At 38.3% G+C, this 23,066-nt stretch overlaps 1 protein-coding gene across 1 annotated transcript; it reads right to left on the bottom strand.

The window, feature by feature from the left end:
- Window positions 1–14,957: 14,957 nt before the first annotated feature.
- On the bottom strand, window positions 14,958–18,326 carry LOC143546418 (NADH dehydrogenase [ubiquinone] iron-sulfur protein 8, mitochondrial-like). The gene is made up of 8 exons (XM_077038090.1): window positions 18,273–18,326; window positions 17,137–17,233; window positions 16,000–16,053; window positions 15,808–15,899; window positions 15,596–15,709; window positions 15,444–15,511; window positions 15,210–15,321; window positions 14,958–15,125 (listed from the first exon to the last, which is right to left on the bottom strand). Exons 1-8 carry the CDS (start codon window positions 18,324–18,326, stop codon window positions 15,030–15,032), a joined length of 687 nt encoding a protein of 228 aa, XP_076894205.1. The 3' UTR covers window positions 14,958–15,029.
- Window positions 18,327–23,066: the final 4,740 nt, after the last annotated feature.

The following is a 23,066-nucleotide window of genomic DNA, read 5'->3' as shown; positions in this document are numbered from 1 at the left end:
ACTTACGACCGTAAAGTGCTTCAAATGGGGCCATACCAATACTGGAATGATAGCTGTTATTATAAGAGAACTCGATCAAAGGCAGGTGTGAATCCCAATTTCCTCCAAAATCAAGAACACAAGATCGGAGCATATCCTCAAGAGTTTGAATAGTTCGCTCAGACTGACCGTCAGTCTGAGGATGATATGCCGTACTCATGTCCAAGCGAGTTCCTAGCGCAGATTGGAGAGATTTCCAAAAGCGAGATATAAAACGGCCATCGCGATCGGATATGATGCTCAAAGGAGTGCCATGGCGGCAGACAATTTCCTTGACATAAAGCTGCGCGAGTTGCTCAACACGGTAGTTTTCACGAATGGGCAGAAAGTGAGCAGACTTAGTCAAACGATCCACTATTACCCAAATGCTATCATGTTTGCTTGCTGTCAAAGGTAACTTGGTAATAAAGTCCATTGCTATACCTTCCCATTTCCACGTAGGAATTTCTGGTTGTTCGAGCAAACCAGATGGGCGTTGGTGTTCAGCTTTTACTTTAGAACAAGTCAGGCATCTAGCTACCAACACAGCAATATCCTTTTTCATACCGGGCCACCAATAAGTAATGCGCAAATCCTTGTACATCTTATCAGCGCCAGGATGAACGGAATATCGAGATTTGTGCGCTTCACTCAGGATATCAGCGCGAAGATCCTCATCAAAGGGAATCCAGATGCGATTAAGATAACAGAGAATTCCACTCAGATTAGGAACAAAGTGCGCTTCCGCGCCACACGCTAACTCGGCGCGAAGATTACCATTACTGATGGATGCGCGCTGCACGTCACGAATGCGTGATTCAAGATTGTTCTGAATCGGCGCAAAGTGAAGCTGGGTGCGCGGCAAGATACAGTTAAGCTGGCTGGGTTTTCGGCTGAGCGCATCGGCTACCACATTAGCCTTACCAGGATGATACCGGATCTCACAATCGTAATCGCTGATGAGTTCGTTCCATCGGCGTTGCCTCATGTTGAGTTCCTTTTGATCAAAGATATGCTGAAGGCTTTTATGGTCAGTGTAGAGGATACACTTAGTACCATAAAGGTAGTGTCTCCAGATCTTCAAGGCAAAAACAACTGCGCCTAGTTCGAGGTCGTGAGTTGTATAATTCTTTTCATGAACCTTGAGTTGCCTTGATGCGTAAGCGATAACCTTGCCTCGTTGCATAAGAACACAACCGAGACCTTGGTTGGATGCATCGCAATACACGACAAAATCTTCATTACCCTCAGGTAGCGCAAGAACAGGAGCTTCACACAACAGACGCTTGAGCGTCAGAAAGGCTTCTTCTTGCTTCGAGCCCCAAATATACGGTTTACCTTTGTGCGTTAGAGCTGTTAAAGGCAAAGCGATCTTCGAGAAATTCGAAATGATGCGCCGGTAATAACCAGCTAAGCCCAGAAAGGAACGGATTTCGGTAGGAGTGGATGGCGTAATCCAGTTCTTGATTGCTTCAATTTTGGATGGGTCGACATGAATACCCATCTTGTTAACAACATGGCCAAGAAACTGTACTTCATCCGACCAAAATTCACACTTGGAGAGCTTGGCAAAGAGCTGCTCGGTTCGAAGCTTTTGCAACACCAACCGAAGATGTTGCTCATGCTCGGCCTTGGTCTTAGAATAAATCAGAACGTCATCGATAAACACAATCACGAATTTATCCAAGAAAGGCCTACACACCCGATTCATAAGATCCATGAAAATGGCGGGTGTGTTGGTTAAACCGAAGGACATGACCAAGAATTCAAAATGGCCATAACGAGTTCGAAAAGCAGTCTTCGGAACATCTTCATCGCGGATGCGCAACTGGTGATAGCCAGAGCGGAGATCAATCTTGGAGAAACAAGAGGCACCTTGGAGTTGATCAAAGAGGTCGTCAATACGCGGTAAGGGATACCGGTTCTTAATGGTGAGTTTGTTCAACTCGCGGTAATCAATACACATGCGAAACGAACCATCTTTCTTTTTTACGAACAACACCGGAGCACCCCAGGGCGAAGAGCTAGGGCGAATGAATCCTTTAGCAGTCAACTCTTGAAGTTGGCTGGCCAATTCTTGCATCTCAGCGGGTGCAAGACGATAAGGAGATTTAGCTACGGGGGAAGCACCAGGGACAAGATCAATACGGAACTCGACTTCACGAGTGGGAGGGATACCAGGAAGATCATCAGGAAAAACTTCAGGAAAATCACGCACAACAGGGATATCGCGAAGCTTCTTCTCTTCAGCAGGTTTGACCACATGGGCTAAGAATGCAACACACTTCTTCCGCATAAGCCTTTGGGCTTCGGCGCAAGACATAAGCTTAAGACCGCGGGAGGGTTTTTCGCCGTAGATATGAAGATCACCATTTTCTCGAGGTATGCGAATCATCTTCTTGGCGCAAATAACTTCGGCGCGATTCTTCGAAAGCCAGTCCATACCAATGATAATATCAAAACTTCCAAGAGGCATGGGGATGAGGTCGATCAGAAAATCATTTTCATTAAGGTTAAGCGTACAATCCTTGATCACAGAGTTTATTAAAATAGTTTCACCATTAGCCAATTCAACTGAAAAATCTTCTTTTAAGTTATCGCGCGGTCGCGCAAGCTTCTGCTCAAAAGCGCGAGAGATAAAACTTCGATCGGCGCCAGTGTCAAAAAGTATAGAAGCATAATTTCCGTTAAGTAAAAATGTACCATTAACTACGTCATTATTCGCTTGCGCTTGGTGCGCGGTTATGTTAAAAGCTCGTCCACGCGTCACTTGGTTTGAAATCTGGTTCACCGGATTCGCTTGCGTAATCTGAAATTGTAACCTCGGGCATGCGTTCCGGAAATGACTAGGATCACCGCAGTTAAAGCACGATCTGGGTCGTGGGTTTTGGTAGGTTGGTTGTGGGTTCTGCGGGTAGACTGGTGGTGTTGGTACAATTGGATTGGCGGGAAGAACTCTACAGTTTTCCGCCATGTGACCAGCGCGGCCACATCGGTGACAAAGTCGACATGGGGTTTGGGTTGGGTGGTGAAGTCTACAGGTTGGGCAAAAGGGGTGGTTTCCTGTGTAAGGTTTCTTAGTTGGCGGGGCAGGGAGTGCTGGATTGGTTAAGGCATAGTTGTGGACTACAGGAGGTGTTGGGTAGGCGGACAGTGGTTGAGGGGCGTATACTAGAGGTTGGTAGGCAGGTTGCTGGACTATGGGTGGGTTGGTAAGCGCATAGGCTTTGCGCCTGCGCTTGAGGTTGTTATGGTTTGAGGGTTCTGGTTTGGTTTCTGTTGGTTCAGGGGCAGTTTTGGTGAGTTTGGTCTTCTCAGATCCCCGCAGGAACAGGGTTCCTGCTCTGACATGGTTGTCGCTGAGCACAGCGGCCAATTCGATGGCGTCAGAGAGGGTAACTGGGTTTCTGGCCCATACAGAATCTTGAATTTCCATGGGGAGACCCCCAAGGAATTTCTCTATGGCTCGGCGGGAAGGGGTAACAAGGTGAGGGACCAGTAAGCTTAGCTCGTGGAAGCGCGTCGCGTACTCGCGCGCTTCTCCACTGTATTGCTTCAGGTTCCAAAATTCTTCCTCCAGGCGCTTTACTTCGTTGGGAGGGCAGAATTCTCGCGTCAGAATTTCCTTAAATTCCTCCCAGAGCATGTTGGAAGCAGTTTCTGCGCCACGCGCATGAGCTACTCCATTCCACCATGTAAGCGCTCTAGATTCCAGGACACTGGAAGCATATAGGGTTCGTCTGTCTGAGGGGCATTGGGTGTGGAGGAAAGTGTTTTCTATTTTCTCAAGCCACTGGAGCATCACGGTGGCTCCTTCAAGACCTGTGAACTTTGGAGGGTTACCCGCGTTAAAGGATTTAATGTTGTAACCAGAGGTGTTGGTATTGTTTTGGCTCAAAGCTTGGGCTATTGCGGTGGCCATTTCCTGGGAACGTTGCAGCGATCGCCTGCGCGCGGCTTCTTTCTTCCTAAGATGGCGAGCTGATAGTGGAGGCATTCTATAAAAGTTTTAATTTTAGTTAATATCTTGGTTTTAGCACAAAGTATAACCTCGAAAAGCTTGGTTTCACGGAGTCAGTTACTGTCAAAAGTTAAAGTAAAATAAATGACTTTAAATGCAGACTTAATAAAGGTAACAAATCCGAATCGAGAATCGACAATTCATGTATCACCATGACCTTCCAAATTCTCAATTTAAAATGTACGAGCAAACGGGTATTGGAGATTGACGATGCATGTATCACCATGACTTTTCAATCCTCAATATAAAACATACAAGAAAAATGAGTATTGGAGGTTGACAATTCATGTATCACCATGACTTTTCAAGTCTCCAACCTCAGAACATAATCGTAAATGGAAATTGAAAATCAACTATTCATGTATCACCATGACTTTTCGGGTTTTCAAATCCCAACAAACGAATATGTAAGAAAAATCAATAAAAATCGAAATTCAACGAAAATCGAAATATCGCGAAATAAAACATAAAATCATATACTGCGCAAGCGCGAGCATATTCACAAATAGCGAGTAATTAACAATAAGCGTGCAAACATGAGATTTCTCTCATGCGCGAGAAGGGACTCTTAGGTATTCGAGGCCGTTACGTCTAACCACCTATCCTAAAGTCAACGAGCTCTGATACCAATCTGTAACACCCCGACCAAAGGCGGATTATACATCGGGGCGCCACATATTGTTTCATTACTCGTGACACTATTGGGTGTCAATATTTAATAAATACATTCATTCGCGCACGCGCAAAGTAAACAAGATAACATAAAACATCATAAATCAATATATTATAAATCATAATATTCGAACAGCAAAAACTTGTCTTGATACATTTTAATCTAGGTCCAAAATAAAGAAAACTTCCTATGTGTCCACAAGCTCCAGAACAGCTACTGCAAACCTGAACATGTGTTAAAATAAACGTCAAACACTTGCGTGTTGGTGAGAAATCAAGTTTAATAGTTAATACATAGATAACAATAAATCTGCGCGCATCATGTGTATGTCTGGTTTTCAACAGGGGTGTAATCTGATCGGGACCAACTCTAAGATTCATAGACTGCCAGTGCTCACAATTGAGCTCACAAACAAGACAAACTGTGCATGTGTAAACAAAAGAGAAAATCATAAACGATAGTTCTCCCGTGTTCATCTAATGGTACCATGAGAACTGCGGAATAGACCGACAAGACGGTTAATGATCCACACAACAAATAAACAGCCAAGTCTACGTCCTCAACACATGGGATACTGCGCGACTAAAGTTCATAAACAGTTTAAGACTCTAAGTTTGTATGAACACATGAACATCCCAAAACATTAAAATAAAAGGGATTAGGTACGAGATTACTCACTTGATAAACGATGAGAAGATAGGTAAAGCAAGAACCAAACAAGCAAAGTTAACCTATAATTAAAGATTATTGTTTTAATGATTTGTTTTAATGTCTGGATTATAAGTTAGCATAATTAATAAGTAATTTATTATATATAATATATATTACCGGAAAAGCAGGGTAGAACAGGGAGGAAGACGGAGGCAAAGAGAGGAGACGGCAGAGGACAAGGACGAGAGCAAGGAGAAGATTTAAATTAAGTGTTTGTGTGTGATGTGTTAAGAAAATAACATTATTATTTATAAGGAAACCCTAGGGAACACAATCCCTAGAAAAGGGGAAAAGATCTCCAAAAAGTAAAAGAAAACAAAAGCAAAAGATATCAAAAGATATGGCAGCTGCAGGGGACAAGGAAAAGCTGACAGGGAACAGTAAAAGCATGGGCGGGTCAGATAAAGGTACTGGTCAAGCATGGAAAAAGCAGATCTCAAAAGATAATGTCAGTCACTTTTTCTGTCAACCAATGGGGTTGGTGCGCATGCTGCGCCGAAAGTAACTTATCAGACATCAGACAGGTTAGGTCAACAGCACAGAATATAAGACATCATAAAAGCAAACGGCTAGATTAAACAGGAGAAAGGACTCAAGGGTTAAACGCGAGAAGGCATCGAGCGCACGCGCGGGGGCGAAGGCTGACAGAACAAACCTTAGCGCGCCGCGGGAAGAACTAATATCCTTGACGCGCCGCGGGAAGAATTACCATTCTTAGCGCGCCGCGGGAAGAACTTATGTTCTTAGCGCGCTGCGAGAAGAACTACAATTCTTAGCGCGTCGCGGGAAGAACTACCGTTCTTAGCGCGCTGTGGGAACAGTTCGCCTCGCGTATCGCAGGAACAGCTGGTCTTCGCGCAGGCTTCCTTGTAAGGAGTCTGGCGCGTAGAGCTGCGCAGACAACCTTAGGCGAGAAGAAACAAAGGACAAAAATAAGAGAAGGGGTTCAAGGCTTAAGGGCGGGACGGCGACAAGAGAGAAAAGAAGGCGGAAAGAGAGAAGAAGAGGGACGGGACGGCGGGAAGAAAAAGAGAGGAAGAGGCGGGAAGGAAAACATTATCATAAAAAAAATAAAGTATAAGTATAAATAAATATTAAATCATAAAAGAAAGAGATCGGATCAGAGAAACGGGTACCTGGGTCGGGTCGGATCGGGGCAGGTGTCACACCGGGCTTGGGCCCGACCGCCCACACCCGTCTCCTCTTTTGACTTCATATAATAAACCGGGCCAACAAGGCCTACGAACCCAACATAAGAAAGTTTTAACAAAACGTTATGATGGTTAGCTACATGTATAAATAAGAATGGTTTGGCCTAATTCTAGTTGTTTTCATAGCATATATAACTGCATATCTGTTCTTGTTTTCTCAGTGAATTGTCCGATTGAATTTTCATGAGTACCCACAAAATATTTCAATCTAAAAGTGATCACTACACGATTCATTAGAGATATTCAACCCCACGAGTTTTGAAACTTATGGATGAATGGTCATCCAACCCATATTTACCTAATTCACGGTTCGCTTCGGTACGGGTACACGATTCGGGTACGCAATTCGCTAAGGCTAACGTATTCGGTACGGAAGGGGGTAGGCTCATTTCGGTACGAACTGGTACAGTGTACCATGAAGTTCGGTTCGATGTACCCAAATATATAATGTTAATTTAATATTTTTTATGCATAAAATTATAAGTAAGGATCAAATGTAAACTAGTGAAAATATAGGACGTAACTTGCTAAAATAACAAACTAATTTAATACTTTTTAATATTTTTATGTAAGAATTTATAAATTTCAGGGACTAAATGTAAAGAATGTTTAATATTAAATTATCTAAAACCCTAAAATACTAAAACAAATGTTCAAGCCCCACTCTTTCTCCTCCATCTTCTTCCTTCTTCTTCTTCTAGTTACACTTTTTTAACATTTAACCCTACAAATGCCCATTGAACTGGAAATTCTGGACCTAATTCACCATAATCGTACCCCTTAATTGAAATTCAGGGCCTCTCGCGGAACCAACAACGATCAGATCGAATTGAAATTTGATTTGGAACACCCATTTTGATTGATTGGAGCTGCGTACCAGAACGATTTGGAACAGCGAATTCGAATGTTTGGTACGGCGTACTGGAGCGATGCGGAATGTAGCGAATTCCGATTGGGTACATCGCGATCCAATAGTGTGATTGATGATCTCGGTGTAGGACTTAGAAAAGGAAGGGTACTATTAATGAATGTTTTTTTGTTTCATATCTCAACTTGAACCTAAGATTGTTCAAGAAGTAGTGAAGGATAGCATCTGGATCAAAAGATATGAAAAACAGCCTGTTCAGTTTGAAAGAAAACAGCATAGACTCTTGGTGGGCCGCTTCAAGTACCCTATTGATCGACACTACTTTAATCTACAGGAACAAGAAAGATAAGAGTGGAACAGTGGAAAGAAATAAAGCATTGTAATGTTAGTTGCACAAGGTTATTTATTGCCAAGAGGAAGGGATATAGTGTCGAGAGTCAAGACATTCGCACTTGTTGTAACGTTTGGTGAATAAAATTTTCCTCTAATTTGCCGCATCCGTAGACTTCAAAGTCTATCAAATAGGTGTTAAGAGTAAATTCCTTAACGTAAGCCGGCAGGGCTCAAAATTTTTCCCTCACTCATATATCGTAGATCAATTTGTTCAGCGATTATGCTTTATCCTTCTAACATTCCTTGAAATTTTGTAATCGAAGATTTAAATAAGAAACAAAGTAACCTGTCCATGGCCTTGATTAGTTAACTCACTGAAGAGGGCCTCAAAAACTAGAACCCGTAGAATAAAGCCTAGAGCCGCATGCCTCAGTCCTCACCGGCATACTGTACCACTGCAAACGACCAATCCATCACAATTGCAATCGAATTGTCATGTTTGGGAAACTTTCTTTGACTTTGTTTAATAAGGTTATCTATTATTTATTTGTTTTACTTATATTAGAGATTATGCTATTGCTATGTGAAGATTCAATAAATTTGCTACCAAAAACTAGGAAAGACTCACGATTTATTTAACTATGTAAAATTATCGTTCTGGTACGGAACTTTATTATGTTTATTGCAATAAAAATTATCATCATACTAATAAACTTTTGTTTCATATAAGTCTCTATTTTAAGTACCCATTTTTATGTCTTACACACCGCCTCCGAAATCTACGAACCAACTCTACAAATTAAAAGAGGAAATAAATGCATGTGTCAAACACTAGGCTTTGTGGATCCACCTATCCGCATTCTGTCTATAAGCTTAGTTAATCTCCGTAGTCTTAGTTAACTCCTAAAGCTTAGTACGACACCTTATTCGTGTTCCGTGTTCCTACTTGACAATGATTACATGCAGGATCGAGCGAAACCATAGATAAGACTTTTTTTTTCTTCTAAAGAGGATAAGAGAAGATGCCCCCTACTAGTGCAAATACACGATATATATTTGGGTCTACTAATTACGCAATACGCTAGAGGTGAAAAAAAAAACCGGTTCCGTACCCGACCCGATGGAACTGACCAGAAACCGGTTCCGGTTCGTACCTGGTGTACATAACGCTCAGTTTGGGTTATATTATACCCAGAAAACCCTACCCGGTCCTTAATTTTCTTTCAAAAATCAACCAGTTCTTACCTGGTTCCGGTTCGTACCCGGAATAACCTGTTCCACCGGGTTTTTCTGATCAAATGTTGTTGCTTCCAAAAAATAGCTGTTGGAATCGGTTCCAACGGTAATATAGCCGTTTTTAGGACCGTTGGAACCGGTTTTTGAGGTCCAAAAACTATATAATATGGTCTTTGAACAATTGTTTTACCACCCAACTCAAAAACATAAAAAAAAAAATTCTTGGTTTACACTCGTTTCACACTCCCGACTCACCTACATACACCTCCAATTTTTTTCACTTCCACCACCGCTTGTTATTATGGCAAGCGAAAACAAGGGCAAAAGGAAGGCGGCTTCTACATCCGTTTTTTTTTACCTGGTTCGTGTTGAAGATGACCCCGAAGTTGTACGGGTCATTCCGCATAACCGCAACGAAGACGTACGGCGGAATTAGAATTTGGTTGAGTTGATCAATGGAGACCTAAAAGCTCGTTGCAAATTTTGTGGCACTTTCTGAAAGCATGATTCGAACTCAACTTTAAAAAAGCACAACGAAAGAATTTTGCAAGGCGTTGAAAGAAGTTCCCGCATCGGACCAAGTCGAATTGGGTCGAGATGGGACAATATTTCATTACAACATGAAAGCAGTTCATGATAAGATGGCGAAGTTCGTGATTCAACAAGGTATGCCGTTTAATCACTTTGACAACCCTCAATTAACGGTCATGATCAATAGACTCTTCAACCTCGCTACACTCATGTAAGTCGTACCACCCTTAGACGTCATCAGTGGCGGATCTAGAAACTAATTTCAGGGGTAGCATAAAATCTTTTTTTAGCCTTACGTTAAGAAAAAAAATTTTCTTCACCAGTTTCGCATTTACGGGGCCTAATTACGCGTTTCACGCGTAGCGGAACCCAATAATGCGTTTTGCTCGTGCGGGTGTCTGGTTACGCGTTTTGCTCGGCTTCATGTTACAAGCGTACCGGTGCCCGGTTAACCCATTTGAAATGGCGGATCAAAACAAGTTGGTTTATAATTGACGCATCAAAATAACCTAAACTTGTTTGCTTAATGATATTGTAAAATTATTTAAACTTACTAATACAATGATTTTATTGATATCTTTCGATCAGATCAAACACATATTGTTAATGAGCAATTTTAAAGTTTACTCAGCAAAAATATTGATAAACACAATATTTAATTAAATAAGAAAATAAAAGAGTCGCACATGGTTGAACTTGAAGTTGGAATATTTAAAACTTGGTGATGAAATGATGCCATCGTTTTCTTTTCTTTGACGTTTAAAAAGGTTGCTAATAAGAGGTTGTGAGGTTGTTTACTCATCTTCAAAGTTCCCTAAACAAAATTTAAACCAAAAACCTAATAACATTTCCAATTTATACATAAAACTACATGCTAAATCGCTAATTAATCCAATTTAAACATAACCCTAAATACCTAGTCAATTCCAATTTAAACATAAACCTAAATCCCAAATTAATTCCAATTTAAACATAACCCTAAATCCCTAAATACAAGAAATCTTACCTGAAAGAAGGAGAGGCCGGAGGTGGAGTGGCTGAGTGAGGTCAGGAGGTGGCTGGTGGCGAACGGAGGTGGAGATGGCGACAGCCGTGATGAACTGGTGGTGTGTGGTGAGCAGAGTCCAAAGAGGCAGAGAGCAGTCGGCTGTGTGCATGTGTTCACAATATCCGGTCTTTTTTTATTGTTAAACTTAAAATGATTATTTGGGTTATTGGGCTTTTTTGGTTTGGGTTTTATAATTTAAGTGGACTTTTATTGGGTTTAAGTATTATGGTTGAGCTTAAAATACAAAAGGATAACGTTATTTTTTTTTTCAGTGATAACGAAACACGTAAACCGACCAAAAAAAACTTTTACACTACTGGCGAAATGTTGAAGGGTAAAGGAGACTACCCCTCCTCCTAAGCTAGGTCCGCCCCTGGACGTCATTGTCTACAGTTGTGGGAATGTGCAAAAAAAGATTTAATTGAGTTTTTTGTAACTATGCAAACGGGTGTTAATTCAACTAGCGATGTTTGGTCGGCACCACATGGGTTACCGGAATCGTACCTTTGTGTCACTGCTCATTAGGTCGATCCAGTTTCTGGGAAAATGATGAAACTCACCATCGCGTTTGAAAACTTTCCGTATCCACATACCGCCAACAAATTTTTGAAATTTTAGATGAGGTAATAACGACTTTTAACTTGAGGAAAAAATATATTTTCAATGTCGTTTGATAATGCAACAAACAATACAAAGACGGTTGAACATTTCACCTTGCTACGGAAAGTTTTTTTCATGCTCGATATGTTGCCCATATTATCAATTTTGTTGTTCAAGAAGTTCTTGCCAATGAAACCATGGAAGCCGGTTTGAGATGTTTTAGATATATGTTACAGGATGTTTTCAAAAGTGGGAAAAGAAGACATCTTGAATGCAAAAATTATTGCAAATCGGTTGAAAGAAAACATTTGGGGCCGAATTGGGACGTTCCAACCCGTTGGAACTCAACTTATCATATGCTCTCGTGTGCTTTTTCCCAACAAGAAACATTACAAGTATTTCATAAAACACTTGTGGATCGGTGTGAAGCCGATATGTTTCTTGACGGTGCTTGGGTAAATATCGCTTATTTCTTGGAGTATCTTGATGTTTTCAAAACCGCAACAACTAAATTGTCGGAGGTTTATTATCCTACTAGTTGTTAGGTGTTGCAAGAATTATACAACATCTCCTTGAATTTCAAAGAGTTTGAAAACAAGAATGATATTTTAAAAAAAATTGTTGAGCCAATGAAGGAGAAGTTCAAAAAATATTTTGAAGACATACCACCGATGTTTACTTGTGCCGCCGCTTTAAACACCTACTTGAATGTTTCCGGAGTTGAGGCATTGATCGAGGAAATATTTGACAACATGAGTATGCATGAGATCGATCCGATGTTGTCAACGGAAGCGAAGGATTTTTTCAACAAATCCTTTCAAAAAATTTATGATCATTATTTCCAAGTTTATGGTCCAAGCTCAAAGTCGACTTTTGTGATGCAAAAAACAACAAGTAGGCCATGTAAGGACAAGCTTATAAATATGATGAATGTTGTTCGTGAGTCGACGGCTAAGCGGCAAAGGGGAAACACACCAACAAGTGAACTCGGGCGATATAGTGGATGTTGAAGGTGCGTCAGTCGAAGATATTCGCAACCTTGATGTTTTGGCTTGATGGAAACGAAAGCAAAACGAATTTCCTATTCTTTCCGCCATGGCTTGTGACTTGCTAAGCATCCAAGCTTCAACAGTTGCTTTGGAATCAGTTTTTTCACTTATTGGAAGGATATTATCAATGCAAATAACCAAACTCACTTCAGAGTCGTTAGACATGTGCATTTGCCTAAAGGATCATTTGGACGCGGTGAATCGTATACAAGGCAAGGCGAACTTTGAAGATGAAATACCATTTGAACGTCCAATTCATGATGAAGAGGTGGAAGAAGGGCAATCTTCTGGGCTATCATGTGAAGAAGATGAGGACGAAGATGTTTGAAGAATTTTAATTTGTGTCTGTTCTAGTAATTTAATATGTAACACGAATCACTCGATCAATGTAATCGGTTTTTAAAGTGTTATTGGTTTATTTTAAATAACAACTTGTCTTAAACTAACTCTTAAGTCATAAATCATAAACACGCGCGCGCACACACACACACACACATATAATATATTACATATATATAAAACAACAACTTCATTGCATTAACGTTATAGCGAAACGACGAACATTTTATTATAAAACCAGATACTACAAGCATTATTAAACATAAAAACTAAAATAACAAACAGTGGTCGTCGTTTGCATCCCGCTCTCTACGCCCATTAAGCTTTGTTACTGGCGGCAGGGGCTGGAGTTGCAGAGCCGGCCGACTCTCCCGCTTCCACTTTTTTGGCATCCAAATGTTTTTTTTTCCTTAGAATACTTATTGGTATGCTTACGGAGAGTGGAATTCGACCCCGCTTTCAAAAACTTGCCACAATATTTGCAGCGCGCCATCTCCTGTGTGTGGGTCATAATGAACCCAAACCTCGGGGCATCTCGTGGTATCGATGGCCTTAACAACATCATCGTTGGTTGCCATTGGGTTAATCTAAATTGTGCTTTAGAGTTAGGGAAGTGGTTTAACAAGTTAGGGAAGTGTTTAACAAGTTAGGGAAGTGGTTTAACAAGTTCTAAACTTAACCTACCTATATATAGTATGTGTGTGTGTGTTTTATATATTCAAATCCGGTTCCAATTGTCCAAAAACGGCTATATAGCCGTTGGAACCGGTTCTCAACGGTCAAAAAGTGTTTAAAAATGGAAACCCCGATGTACTCGATTTTCGGGTATTAGCCATACCTGGTTCCTACCCTACCCGGTTCCACTGGGTCTTGATTTCTTGCTACCAGGTCGGGTCCGGTTCCTACCCGGTTTCTGACGAGAACCGGTTCCAGTTTGTACCCGGTTCCAAAATAACCGGTTCCTACCCGGTTCTGAGTTTAAATAATATCCGATTTGTGCACGTCTACAATATGAAATGAATTTGAGTAATTGGTTTAACTTAGAAGTTTAAGATGAGCTCCATGAGTGAGCTCAGCTTTTCATAGGTCCTCACACATATTCATAAGATGTTTGAATTTAAACCTCTCTGAGGACATGGTTTAGGATAGGAATTCTTAGAGACGTAGAATTAAGGTTAATGATTTTTAGGGAGAAAGTAATACCTTAGGGGTTTCTTTTTACCTTATTTTTGTTCACACGCAATTATGTTATTTTCTTTTCATATATTATGTAGTTTCTTTGTTGTATTTTATTTTTATTATTTCAATATATCTATATATTATTATCATTATTATTACTAAGTGTTATTATTAATTATATTAATGTGAATTTTGATTGTTTTTATACTCTCCCATACATATGACTTTTAGAACTGAGGGTCTCTCTGGAAGCCACCTCTCTATTCTATTGAATAGAGGTACGGTGTGCCTACATCCCACCCTTTCCAAACCCTACTCATAGCTTTGCTATTGATTGGATTTTATACTGGGTATGATTGATTGATTGATTGATTCATACTGCTTAATCTTACGACCTATGGTCTTGAAGGAGAATATGTTAATCAAGAAACTTACAATGGTATAATAGGTCTATTAATCGCTGAACTGCAGTAGAGACCTGGTCCAATGTTCTAAACATGTTTGTAAGATATCAAGTCATCAAGCTACATCTTACTAGTTTTGAAAGGTTAAATTGTTGGACTTGGGCCTCAAGTTGTTTTGTGTTATAATTCCCTCTGTCTGGTTTCATGAACTTCGGCATTCCTTGATCTAGATTCGAGGACCAAACTGAACCCAAAAAGTTCATAATATAGAAACAGAAGACCAACCACAGTACAACATATGGTGCTATTTCCGGCGTATATCGGTCCAAGTTTCAGGTAAACTCAATTTCTGATCAGCCCTAGAAGTGTGCAAAGTCATGTCTGGTCACAAGTTGCATGCAATCAAATAGAAGACTAGGTTGAAGAAGAAAAAATGAAAAGTGGCTGTGTGTGTGCTGTGCATGGTCTGGGTTCGAGATTTATGCATAATGTGAACAAGTTGTTGCCCAGAAACTTCAAACAAAAACATGAATAAAGATGGAATAATCTTGAACAAAATGTGCTCCGTTTATATTTATTATAAAAGACCGAAAAAAGCTTTTCCAAACAGCAGACAATTTTCTACAATCAAACTGCTTAAATCACAATATCAGGAATTATCTTGAAAACATCGATGCATCATCATACCTTCACAGAAACACAAAAAAGACAACATGCTGTCACGTGCTCATACATCACATGATCAGAACATACTGCAGAATCACCTTCACTTTATTCTAGTGACAAGATTATGAAGCCGGAACATTGGTTAACGATACAAGCTCTCTGATCTTAGATTCTCAGCTATCTCGGTTTCCCACCTGTCACCATTTTCAAGCAGCTTCTCCTTGTCATATAAAAGCTCCTGAAAAAAATAATGCACACATATTCAGATCTTTGTAATTGGCATAATAATTGGTCGACAGATATATAGAACATTAAAGCTTACCTCATGAGTCTCGGTAGCAAACTCAAAGTTGGGCCCTTCAACGATTGCATCAACAGGACATGCCTCTTGGCAAAATCCACAATAGATACACTTAGTCATGTCAATATCATACCTGTAACATTCAAACAGTATGTGAGTGTGGAGCGTGCGTTTGTGTGTGTCTGTGCGTGTGTGTGTGTGTGTGTGAGAGAGAGAGAGAGAGAGAGAGAGAGAGAGTAGCCAGTATTATTTCACCTCGTTGTTCTACGGCTCCCGTCTTCTCGTTCTTCAGCTTCAATAGTGATAGCTTGAGCTGGGCATATCTAATATACAACGAATATTCAATACGAATTACAAGAACTAGATTATTAAAATTAATAACAGCAAAATAAACATCTAATACTTACAGCTTCACAAAGCTTGCAGGCAATGCAACGTTCCTCTCCGGTTGGATAACGTCTGAGAGCGTGTTCTCCTCGAAAACGAGGGCTCAGAGGACCCTTTTCAAACGGGTAGTTAATCTGTATAAAGTATTAGTTGTGTATTAAGTTTAAGTAATTAGCATTTGGAATTTGGGATAACATAGACATGGGTAAAGTAACTAATGTCAAATACTTACTGTAACTTTGGGGTCAAAGAAGTATTTGAGCGTTAAAGACAAACCGCGAACGAGTTCAGTCAGAAATAGCGTGTTAATACTCCGCTCAAAAACTGTACTTGATCAACAATTAAGAAGTATAAATTTCATGAAAAGAATACGTAACATGACAAAAAAAACTAATGGTGGAAAAAGAATTCCATATTTAAGTACCAGATCTCCAATCTTTTGAGATCTCCTTTGCAAGCTTCTCTCTTTCTTCATCGTCTGTGATTGGACAGAGAAGAAATGGTCAAAATAGTCAGACACTACCCATGTAAAAAAGACACCACATCTATATGCGCAATTGTAAGCTTGTATGTTGACAGATTTCTCAACACAATACTAATTCAACCATGTATTTGGTCACAGATGAGTTAATGACATTGGAAAAGATCTTTTTTCAAAAAGCATGTATATTCGTTATTCTAAGTGTTCGGAGGCTATTTACAAAAAAGGAAAAAAAATACTTAGAAGGACACTGAGACAATCAAATATGTAGTTGAGCTTGTCCTTTTAAAACCATGGTTGTCTTAAGGTTTCTATATCCTGTGAAAAGACCAACCAACCTTTTCGTTTTACAATAATTTAGCCAACCATATTTCCCAAAAACTTAAGTAAATACTAGGTACACTATAATAACTTGCTCCTTCAATATAATGCATTAAAATTTCTATTGCTCTTTTTTACTAGTACGTTGACACCAACTCAGAAACCACACTACTTAAACAGAATGTACCAAGTTTTAGACTTCTTCTTGTTACATAATATAGTAGGTTGTCACATGTAGACAGTAGAATAAACACTAAAACAATATCCAATAAATCATCTCTCCACTGAAGTATAAACAAGTCATTCATGATAAAATATGTAAAAGGTTGACAACTTCTAGAATACAAATGGAATACATTTTAGCTTGTGAAACCAACAGATAAGGCTATGTGCGTTAAGAGGAAATGATCACGCTATTTTAGCTTGTGAAATAAGACACTTCATACACCTGTCTCTGTGTGTTTTCACTGGTACTGAACATCCTTGTCGCTGTTGATTAGTATTTTATGTGATCATTTCCTCTTGACTGTTGGTTTCACAAGCTAAAATAGTGTGTTAATGCACATAGCCTTATCTGTTGGTTTGATGATATCGTTATTCTTTACCAATTTCTGTCCTAAAAGCAATTTAGCGCAAACATTTCTTTCTTTTGATCTTCAACACAACATACATGCATATACATAACAATTTATACACTGTTACCCTTATCAAGTAAGATAAGAATAAATAAATAAAGAAACTTAACAGCCTAACACATACCTTTATCAGTAGAAAAGGAGTGTTTGGTTGCAAACGAGCGTGCACCGGATACTGCCTCACGGATGTTAGAGCCTTGTAACACTTGTCCTGACACAGCCTGGTAATAAGATGGAAGAAGCATATTATCGTGAGTCATGACACCGATCCAAAAGTGCGCATTTCATGAAAAATAACTAAATGCTGGCTATAAAGCTTAATGCCTTCTTTACTGTCTGGAACTGGCTTAAGTTCATACTTTGAAATGAAAAGAAAAGAAATCAATTAAATAATCTTAACCTAATAACCCTTGAAAGACAGGATCAATATAGGGATTATAGAACAGTTCATAAATTCAACATCTCCGATTCCAGATGCGGATTCAGAACCAACCGACTGAATCAAACCCGATTGATACTCAAAAGCTTACAAACAACCTCCCAAGGTCTCTTGATAAAACAGAATTCAATAATCATCAACTAAAAACTGGCATAACTGTTCACCAAGATACAATATTTATACTAGACCTAACAACTTTAGAGATAAACCAACTAAAAAAATAAACTAAAACAAGATGCAAAGTAAATAAACTTTATAAAACTCCAACTTGCGATAAACCTGAATCAATTCCATTATCATGTAACACTCATAGGATAAAAATTAGTTTTTTAATTATTGTTTTCTGTTATCTCCGTCTGAAATTGAGTAAATTAAAGTTCCAAAACTCACATCTTCAACAAATTAAAGTTCTTCCCTCTGTAAGAAAATGAAACATCTTATTGGTAAATGCATCACAAATGCTAGTTTAAGGGTACAAAACGGAAACGGTAACAGGTTTTAGGTGAATTCGGATTTCAGTTAATACAGGTTTGGTTGTTGCTCACCCCTACCTTAAACTATAACAAAACTGCAATTCCAATCATTCCCAAACCCTATAAAATCTGAATTGTATCAGTCCTAAAATTAATTCAACAAACCCCTAAAAAATGATAATTGGATCTACCCAAGCCCTCACAAATCAAAATCAAAAGAGAGCTTCTATCGAGCATATACACAACGAATCCAACTCGTCTGATCTCAAGCGTGCCCTAATAATAATATTTAGAAGGTGTGGTGTGTTTGTGAGAGAGAGAAAAGAGGATATGATCAATGGATCTTACGAGGTGACGGTAACGAAGAGCAGAGATGGACTTTCGAGCTAAGATGGCCGCCATTTGTGTGATCATATTAAAAGTATAAACCTTCCTTACGAACCGGCCATTTACTTCCACGTACAGCGGTACCCAGCCATACGTACTTACGAACCGACCAAACATTGCCCCGTCTAGTTTTACCAACAACGCCACTCCATTACTTTTTTCTGTTTTTTAGCTCCGGTGTCGTAACGAAAGTAACCGTAACCAACCAAACTCGTGCCGAGTTACCGTCTCAATGCTCAGGATTGACGACGCTTGAGTTTTACCACCGCCCTGGTTTATAGACCAAATAAACGTAGAATATTCAAATTTTTTTATATGTTAATATTTTTATTTGTTAATTTGGCGGATTTATTTTTTGGGTTTAAATACTCAAGTTTTGCAGAAATTTCTATACTGTTACAAGCGTAACCGATAATGTCCGAATTCGCATCGAATCGCCATAACTCCTGGGTTTTCCTAACACCCGGATTCCAATGCTGGGGTTTCACAACATTTTGCTCACTTTCACTGCCGTAACAAAAATCGACTGAATGTCAATTTTTGTTTTTCTTTTAGTTCCAGTATCATAATGAACGCGACGGAAACCGATCGAATTCGCTTAGACTTGCTGCATTTTGTTTTTAATTTTGATAGCTTAATGAACGTAACGAAAACCTACTGAATACTAATTTTGTTTTTCTTTTGTTTTAGTTCCGTTATAGTGACGGAAGTCGCCGAATTTTCGTAGACACATCGCCTCAACATCCGAGATTGACAACACTCAGATCTTCCCAATGCCCAAGTTTTACCGACCGGCATCACCAAATTGGTCCACCTCAAATTATATTTGTTTTTTTATTTTTGGTTTTTAGTTCTAATATCATAACGTACATAACCAAAACCAACCGAATTCGCATAGACTTATCACCTCAGCATTCAGGACCAACGGCGGTTAGGTTTTTCATCGTCCAGTTTTATCAACCTATCTGACGCAACGTACCGGATAAAACACTAGTTATATACATATTAAAAGAAGCTATGAAAGTTTTGTTTCTTTAAACTTGGCCACCTATTTAACATGTTAGAATGGTAGTAACAAAGTTTTGGCACCTAACTTTTTATATATTAACTTTGGCCATGCAACTTTGTATGTACTAAAATAATTAGCAACATCTATACTTTGCCCTTCCAATTTCTGAGTAAAACTTTTAGCTTTTTGACTTTAGACACCAAACCCTACCACTTACTTTTCTTCTTTCAACTTTTATCATAATACTTTTATTCTTTTAACTTTCATCATACAACTTTTTAGACTATTATGAAATGATTTAAAAAACCGTTTCACTTTTAAAACTCAATATTCTCTCACCTTTGGTCACAAAATAATTTTTTGACGATATCATAACGAACCAAACCTATACAAGCCGGGTTTCCGTCAAGTCTCCGTCGCAACGTACCGGTTTAAAACAACTTGTATAATTAAAAAGGTATATAGATTAATTAAGACAAATTAGATTTTAATAATCCCATACTTTTGCGGTTGACCAATAATAATTACATCTCAAAAAATTCTTTTCACTAGTCCCACCTTTCACCTCGTTTTTCTCATTAGACCTATGTTAAGTTGAGATGTTTTTTTAAATTTCAAACATCAGACTTGGATCCACTCGTCTAGTTTGTAGCATTCAATTTTTCGTAAAATTATTAAATATATAACTTTTATGACGGGTTTTAATTTACGTTGAAAATTTTATTTAAATGTTTATTAGGATAATGTTAATGGTTAATATAATAACATATGCTAGCTTTATTGTTTAGTGACGGGCATTAAAGTTTAGGTAAAACCTAACATATATAAGTAATGAGGGGCTAATTATGAGAATAGATGATAATTATTGACCAACCTAACCCAATCTTTATTATAAAACTAATTTCTTTTACTTCAACCTATCCAACCAACCAAACCGAACTTTCCACACTCATTATCAACCCAACCTACCATATTTTTTATTAAATAAATATAATTTATAATGTTGTTTTTTTATTAAAAGTGACTAGAAATATAAAAAAAATAACTTTATTGAAAAAATAACAATATATTTAATTTAAAAATATTTAAAAAATAAAAAAAATATTTATATTCATCAAACTCACTTAATATTTATTTTATATTAAAAAAATATATTTTTATAAGCTTTGTTTTTAATAAAATTTATACCAGTACGTTCACAAAGAAAAACTTAACAAGACTATGTTGATAGATTTTTTTAAACTCTTAATTATTAAAAGTCATTAGAAAAAACAATATTATAGTTAAAACTAATTAGTGTGAAAGAAAAAGGAAAAACTAACTAAAAAATATCCATACAAACGTTGACATGTGACATTGAATATGTTTGAGAATGGTTTGCAAATTAGCTTGCACAACTAGTTTGCTTCAATTTTATTGTTTTTTTTAACTTTTTTTATTTTCAAATAATGTAACAAACCACCCAAGAATTACTAATGAGAGTAGTCTTAATGTAATTATAGTCAAAAGGGTGTAAACCACAAAGTGAGAGAGAGAGAGATGTGTGTGTGTGTGTTGTGTGTGTTAGGATGTGCCTTGGATGGTGAACGACTTGAAGCAAAGGAAAACTAGAAATCTAACTTTTTTTGCAAGAAATCATGAAATGAAAAAGTATTCATTATCCTTGAATGAGTAACCAATTTGGTAAGTGAAATTCTAAACAGAAAGTATTCATCATGTGTGAATGAGTAACCAATTTGGTTAGTGAAATTCTAAACAAAAATCTAAACTTTGATGTGTTCTAAGTTAGCAAACTAATTAAAGATTCATGTTATTTTTTTATTTTACTAAGGATGAACTTTTTGTTATGATGTTATTAGGGTATAAGTAAACTCTATTCTTGATGAATAGCTCATGGTGTATGTTTTTGGAATTTCAAGAGGGGAGGTTTAGTTAATAATCTAATGAGCAAAATTTGTAAAATTTGTGATAAATATGCTTCTTTTAACCTGTCACGACCATTGGATGTGATGGGAGATGATAATAATCAAGTTATAGAGAATTTTGGTTATTGACCTAATTTGTTGGTTTTGGGGCTTTTCATCATCCTTGAATGAGTAATTATGTGCTTGATATCATGTATGGATGGAAATGGATCCAAATCTTACCCGCGTGTGTTAATTATCAAGAATGGAGGCTGAAAGATTAAAACGAATGGGTTTTCTTGACTTAAAGGAGGGGAGCATAAAGGAGTGAGAACATTTGCAATCAAGGTACCGTCAAACAAAGTTGAGTAATTGTATGTTTCTATGGTGAGTATATATGCATTATGAGATAGCCTGATCTAAAGGATCTTGTCTTCGGATATGAACACACAGATCATGATTACGTTATTGATTGTGTTGATTACGTTAATGAACGATTAAACGAGGTTGAGAGAATATTTTGGCAAAGTAACGGTGCTTTGATACATTAAAAATGAACTTCACTTAATAACTAATAGATACAGGGGCATTTATAGGAGACGACCTCATTCATTAGAGATGCTAACGAATGAGTGTTCCATTCGCTATGCCATTCATTATACAAACCATAACGAATTACTTACATACGTTACCTTTCATACGTTACTCATTTGTTAAACAAACCTTAACGAATGAGACAAAATCACCCGGACTCATTCGTTATTATAACTCTAACGAATGAGTCTTACACCATTTACATTAATAACCCCTATACATTAAACTAATGCCAAAATACGTTATACAAAGACCGAGACGCTCAAACGATACATTAACAAACTCCCCCTCGTCTCGAGCTCTTTGTATCTTAAATACTTTACAGCTTGAATCTACTAGTCTTCTAGTCGACACAACTATGCATTCCAAAGGCGTGACATACTCTAACAACCCTTTGAAATTGCATAGCCTGCTAGTTGTCTTTAACGTTGGCCCATCTGATCCAGCTCTTGAATAATACCTCGTTGTCGGATTCAGATAGGTTGACTAGCCACATGGGATCTAATACTCGAATAAACTCTGTCTTCAGCCCCGATCCCAAAACAATAACCGCCTCACTGGTTTTGTTGTCGTAGTACCACCTATTAAACTTCTTGTAAATACTTTGGGGAAAAGTCTTTACATGAACTTTCTTTAACGTCCTAGGTGGTTTAACCTTACGCACAAGTTTCCTCCAACCCGTAAGTCCATCAATCAAGTCCACATACTTCAGAGTTGGAACCTTCGGTTTAAAAAATTTAAACCCATATTTTACCTCATGTTATAGATGAAGATAAAACCAATCCGCCATTTGACTACCACCACGATTCATAAAGGGTTTTCATGCTAATGTACAAACGTCCCAACGCGGCATGGAAAGCATGTCAGCAATATGTTTGAAGTATTGCAAACTGTGTTCCCATTTGACAATGCATACTTTAACCGTCGGTTCGTATATCCACGAAATTATGTCACCCTTCATCGTCTTGACAGCAACAACCTTCTTCATCTGGTATGCTAATTCTCAAGCCTTCGATTATTGAATCGGCTTGGTGATTAGTTTCCGCCTAATCATCGAGTATGTTGATATCACATTGAGAGATCCGTCACGGGACTTACAATTGCTATCAAAGCCTGTAGACCTATTCTAGGCTCGGTTATTTGTGATATCAAGGATTTTATCGTCGAATTACGGGGTATCATTTGGTCGAAGGTTTCTGGATCTTGAAGAAGATTGTTCTTCGTGTTCTTCGGCTGGTGAAGGTTTAA

This window comes from Bidens hawaiensis, unplaced genomic scaffold, assembly GCF_021521415.1.
Source record: "Bidens hawaiensis isolate Kalapana, Puna unplaced genomic scaffold, B.hawaiensis_p1.1 tig00014338_1, whole genome shotgun sequence".
NCBI classification, from domain to species: domain Eukaryota; kingdom Viridiplantae; phylum Streptophyta; class Magnoliopsida; order Asterales; family Asteraceae; genus Bidens; species Bidens hawaiensis.
This window is presented reverse-complemented; position numbering and strand designations above follow the sequence as displayed.

Coding starts and splice junctions, on each gene's coding strand:
- LOC143546418 (XM_077038090.1), bottom strand. CDS start 18,326: ATGGCGGCCATCTTAGCTCGAAAGTCCATCTCTGCTCTTCGTTACCGT. Junction 17,234..18,272: donor CTCTTCGTTACCGTCACCTC/GTAAGATCCATT, acceptor TCTTATTACCAG/GCTGTGTCAGGACAAGTGTT. Junction 15,900..15,999: donor CTCAAAAGATTGGAGATCTG/GTACTTAAATAT, acceptor GATCAAGTACAG/TTTTTGAGCGGAGTATTAAC.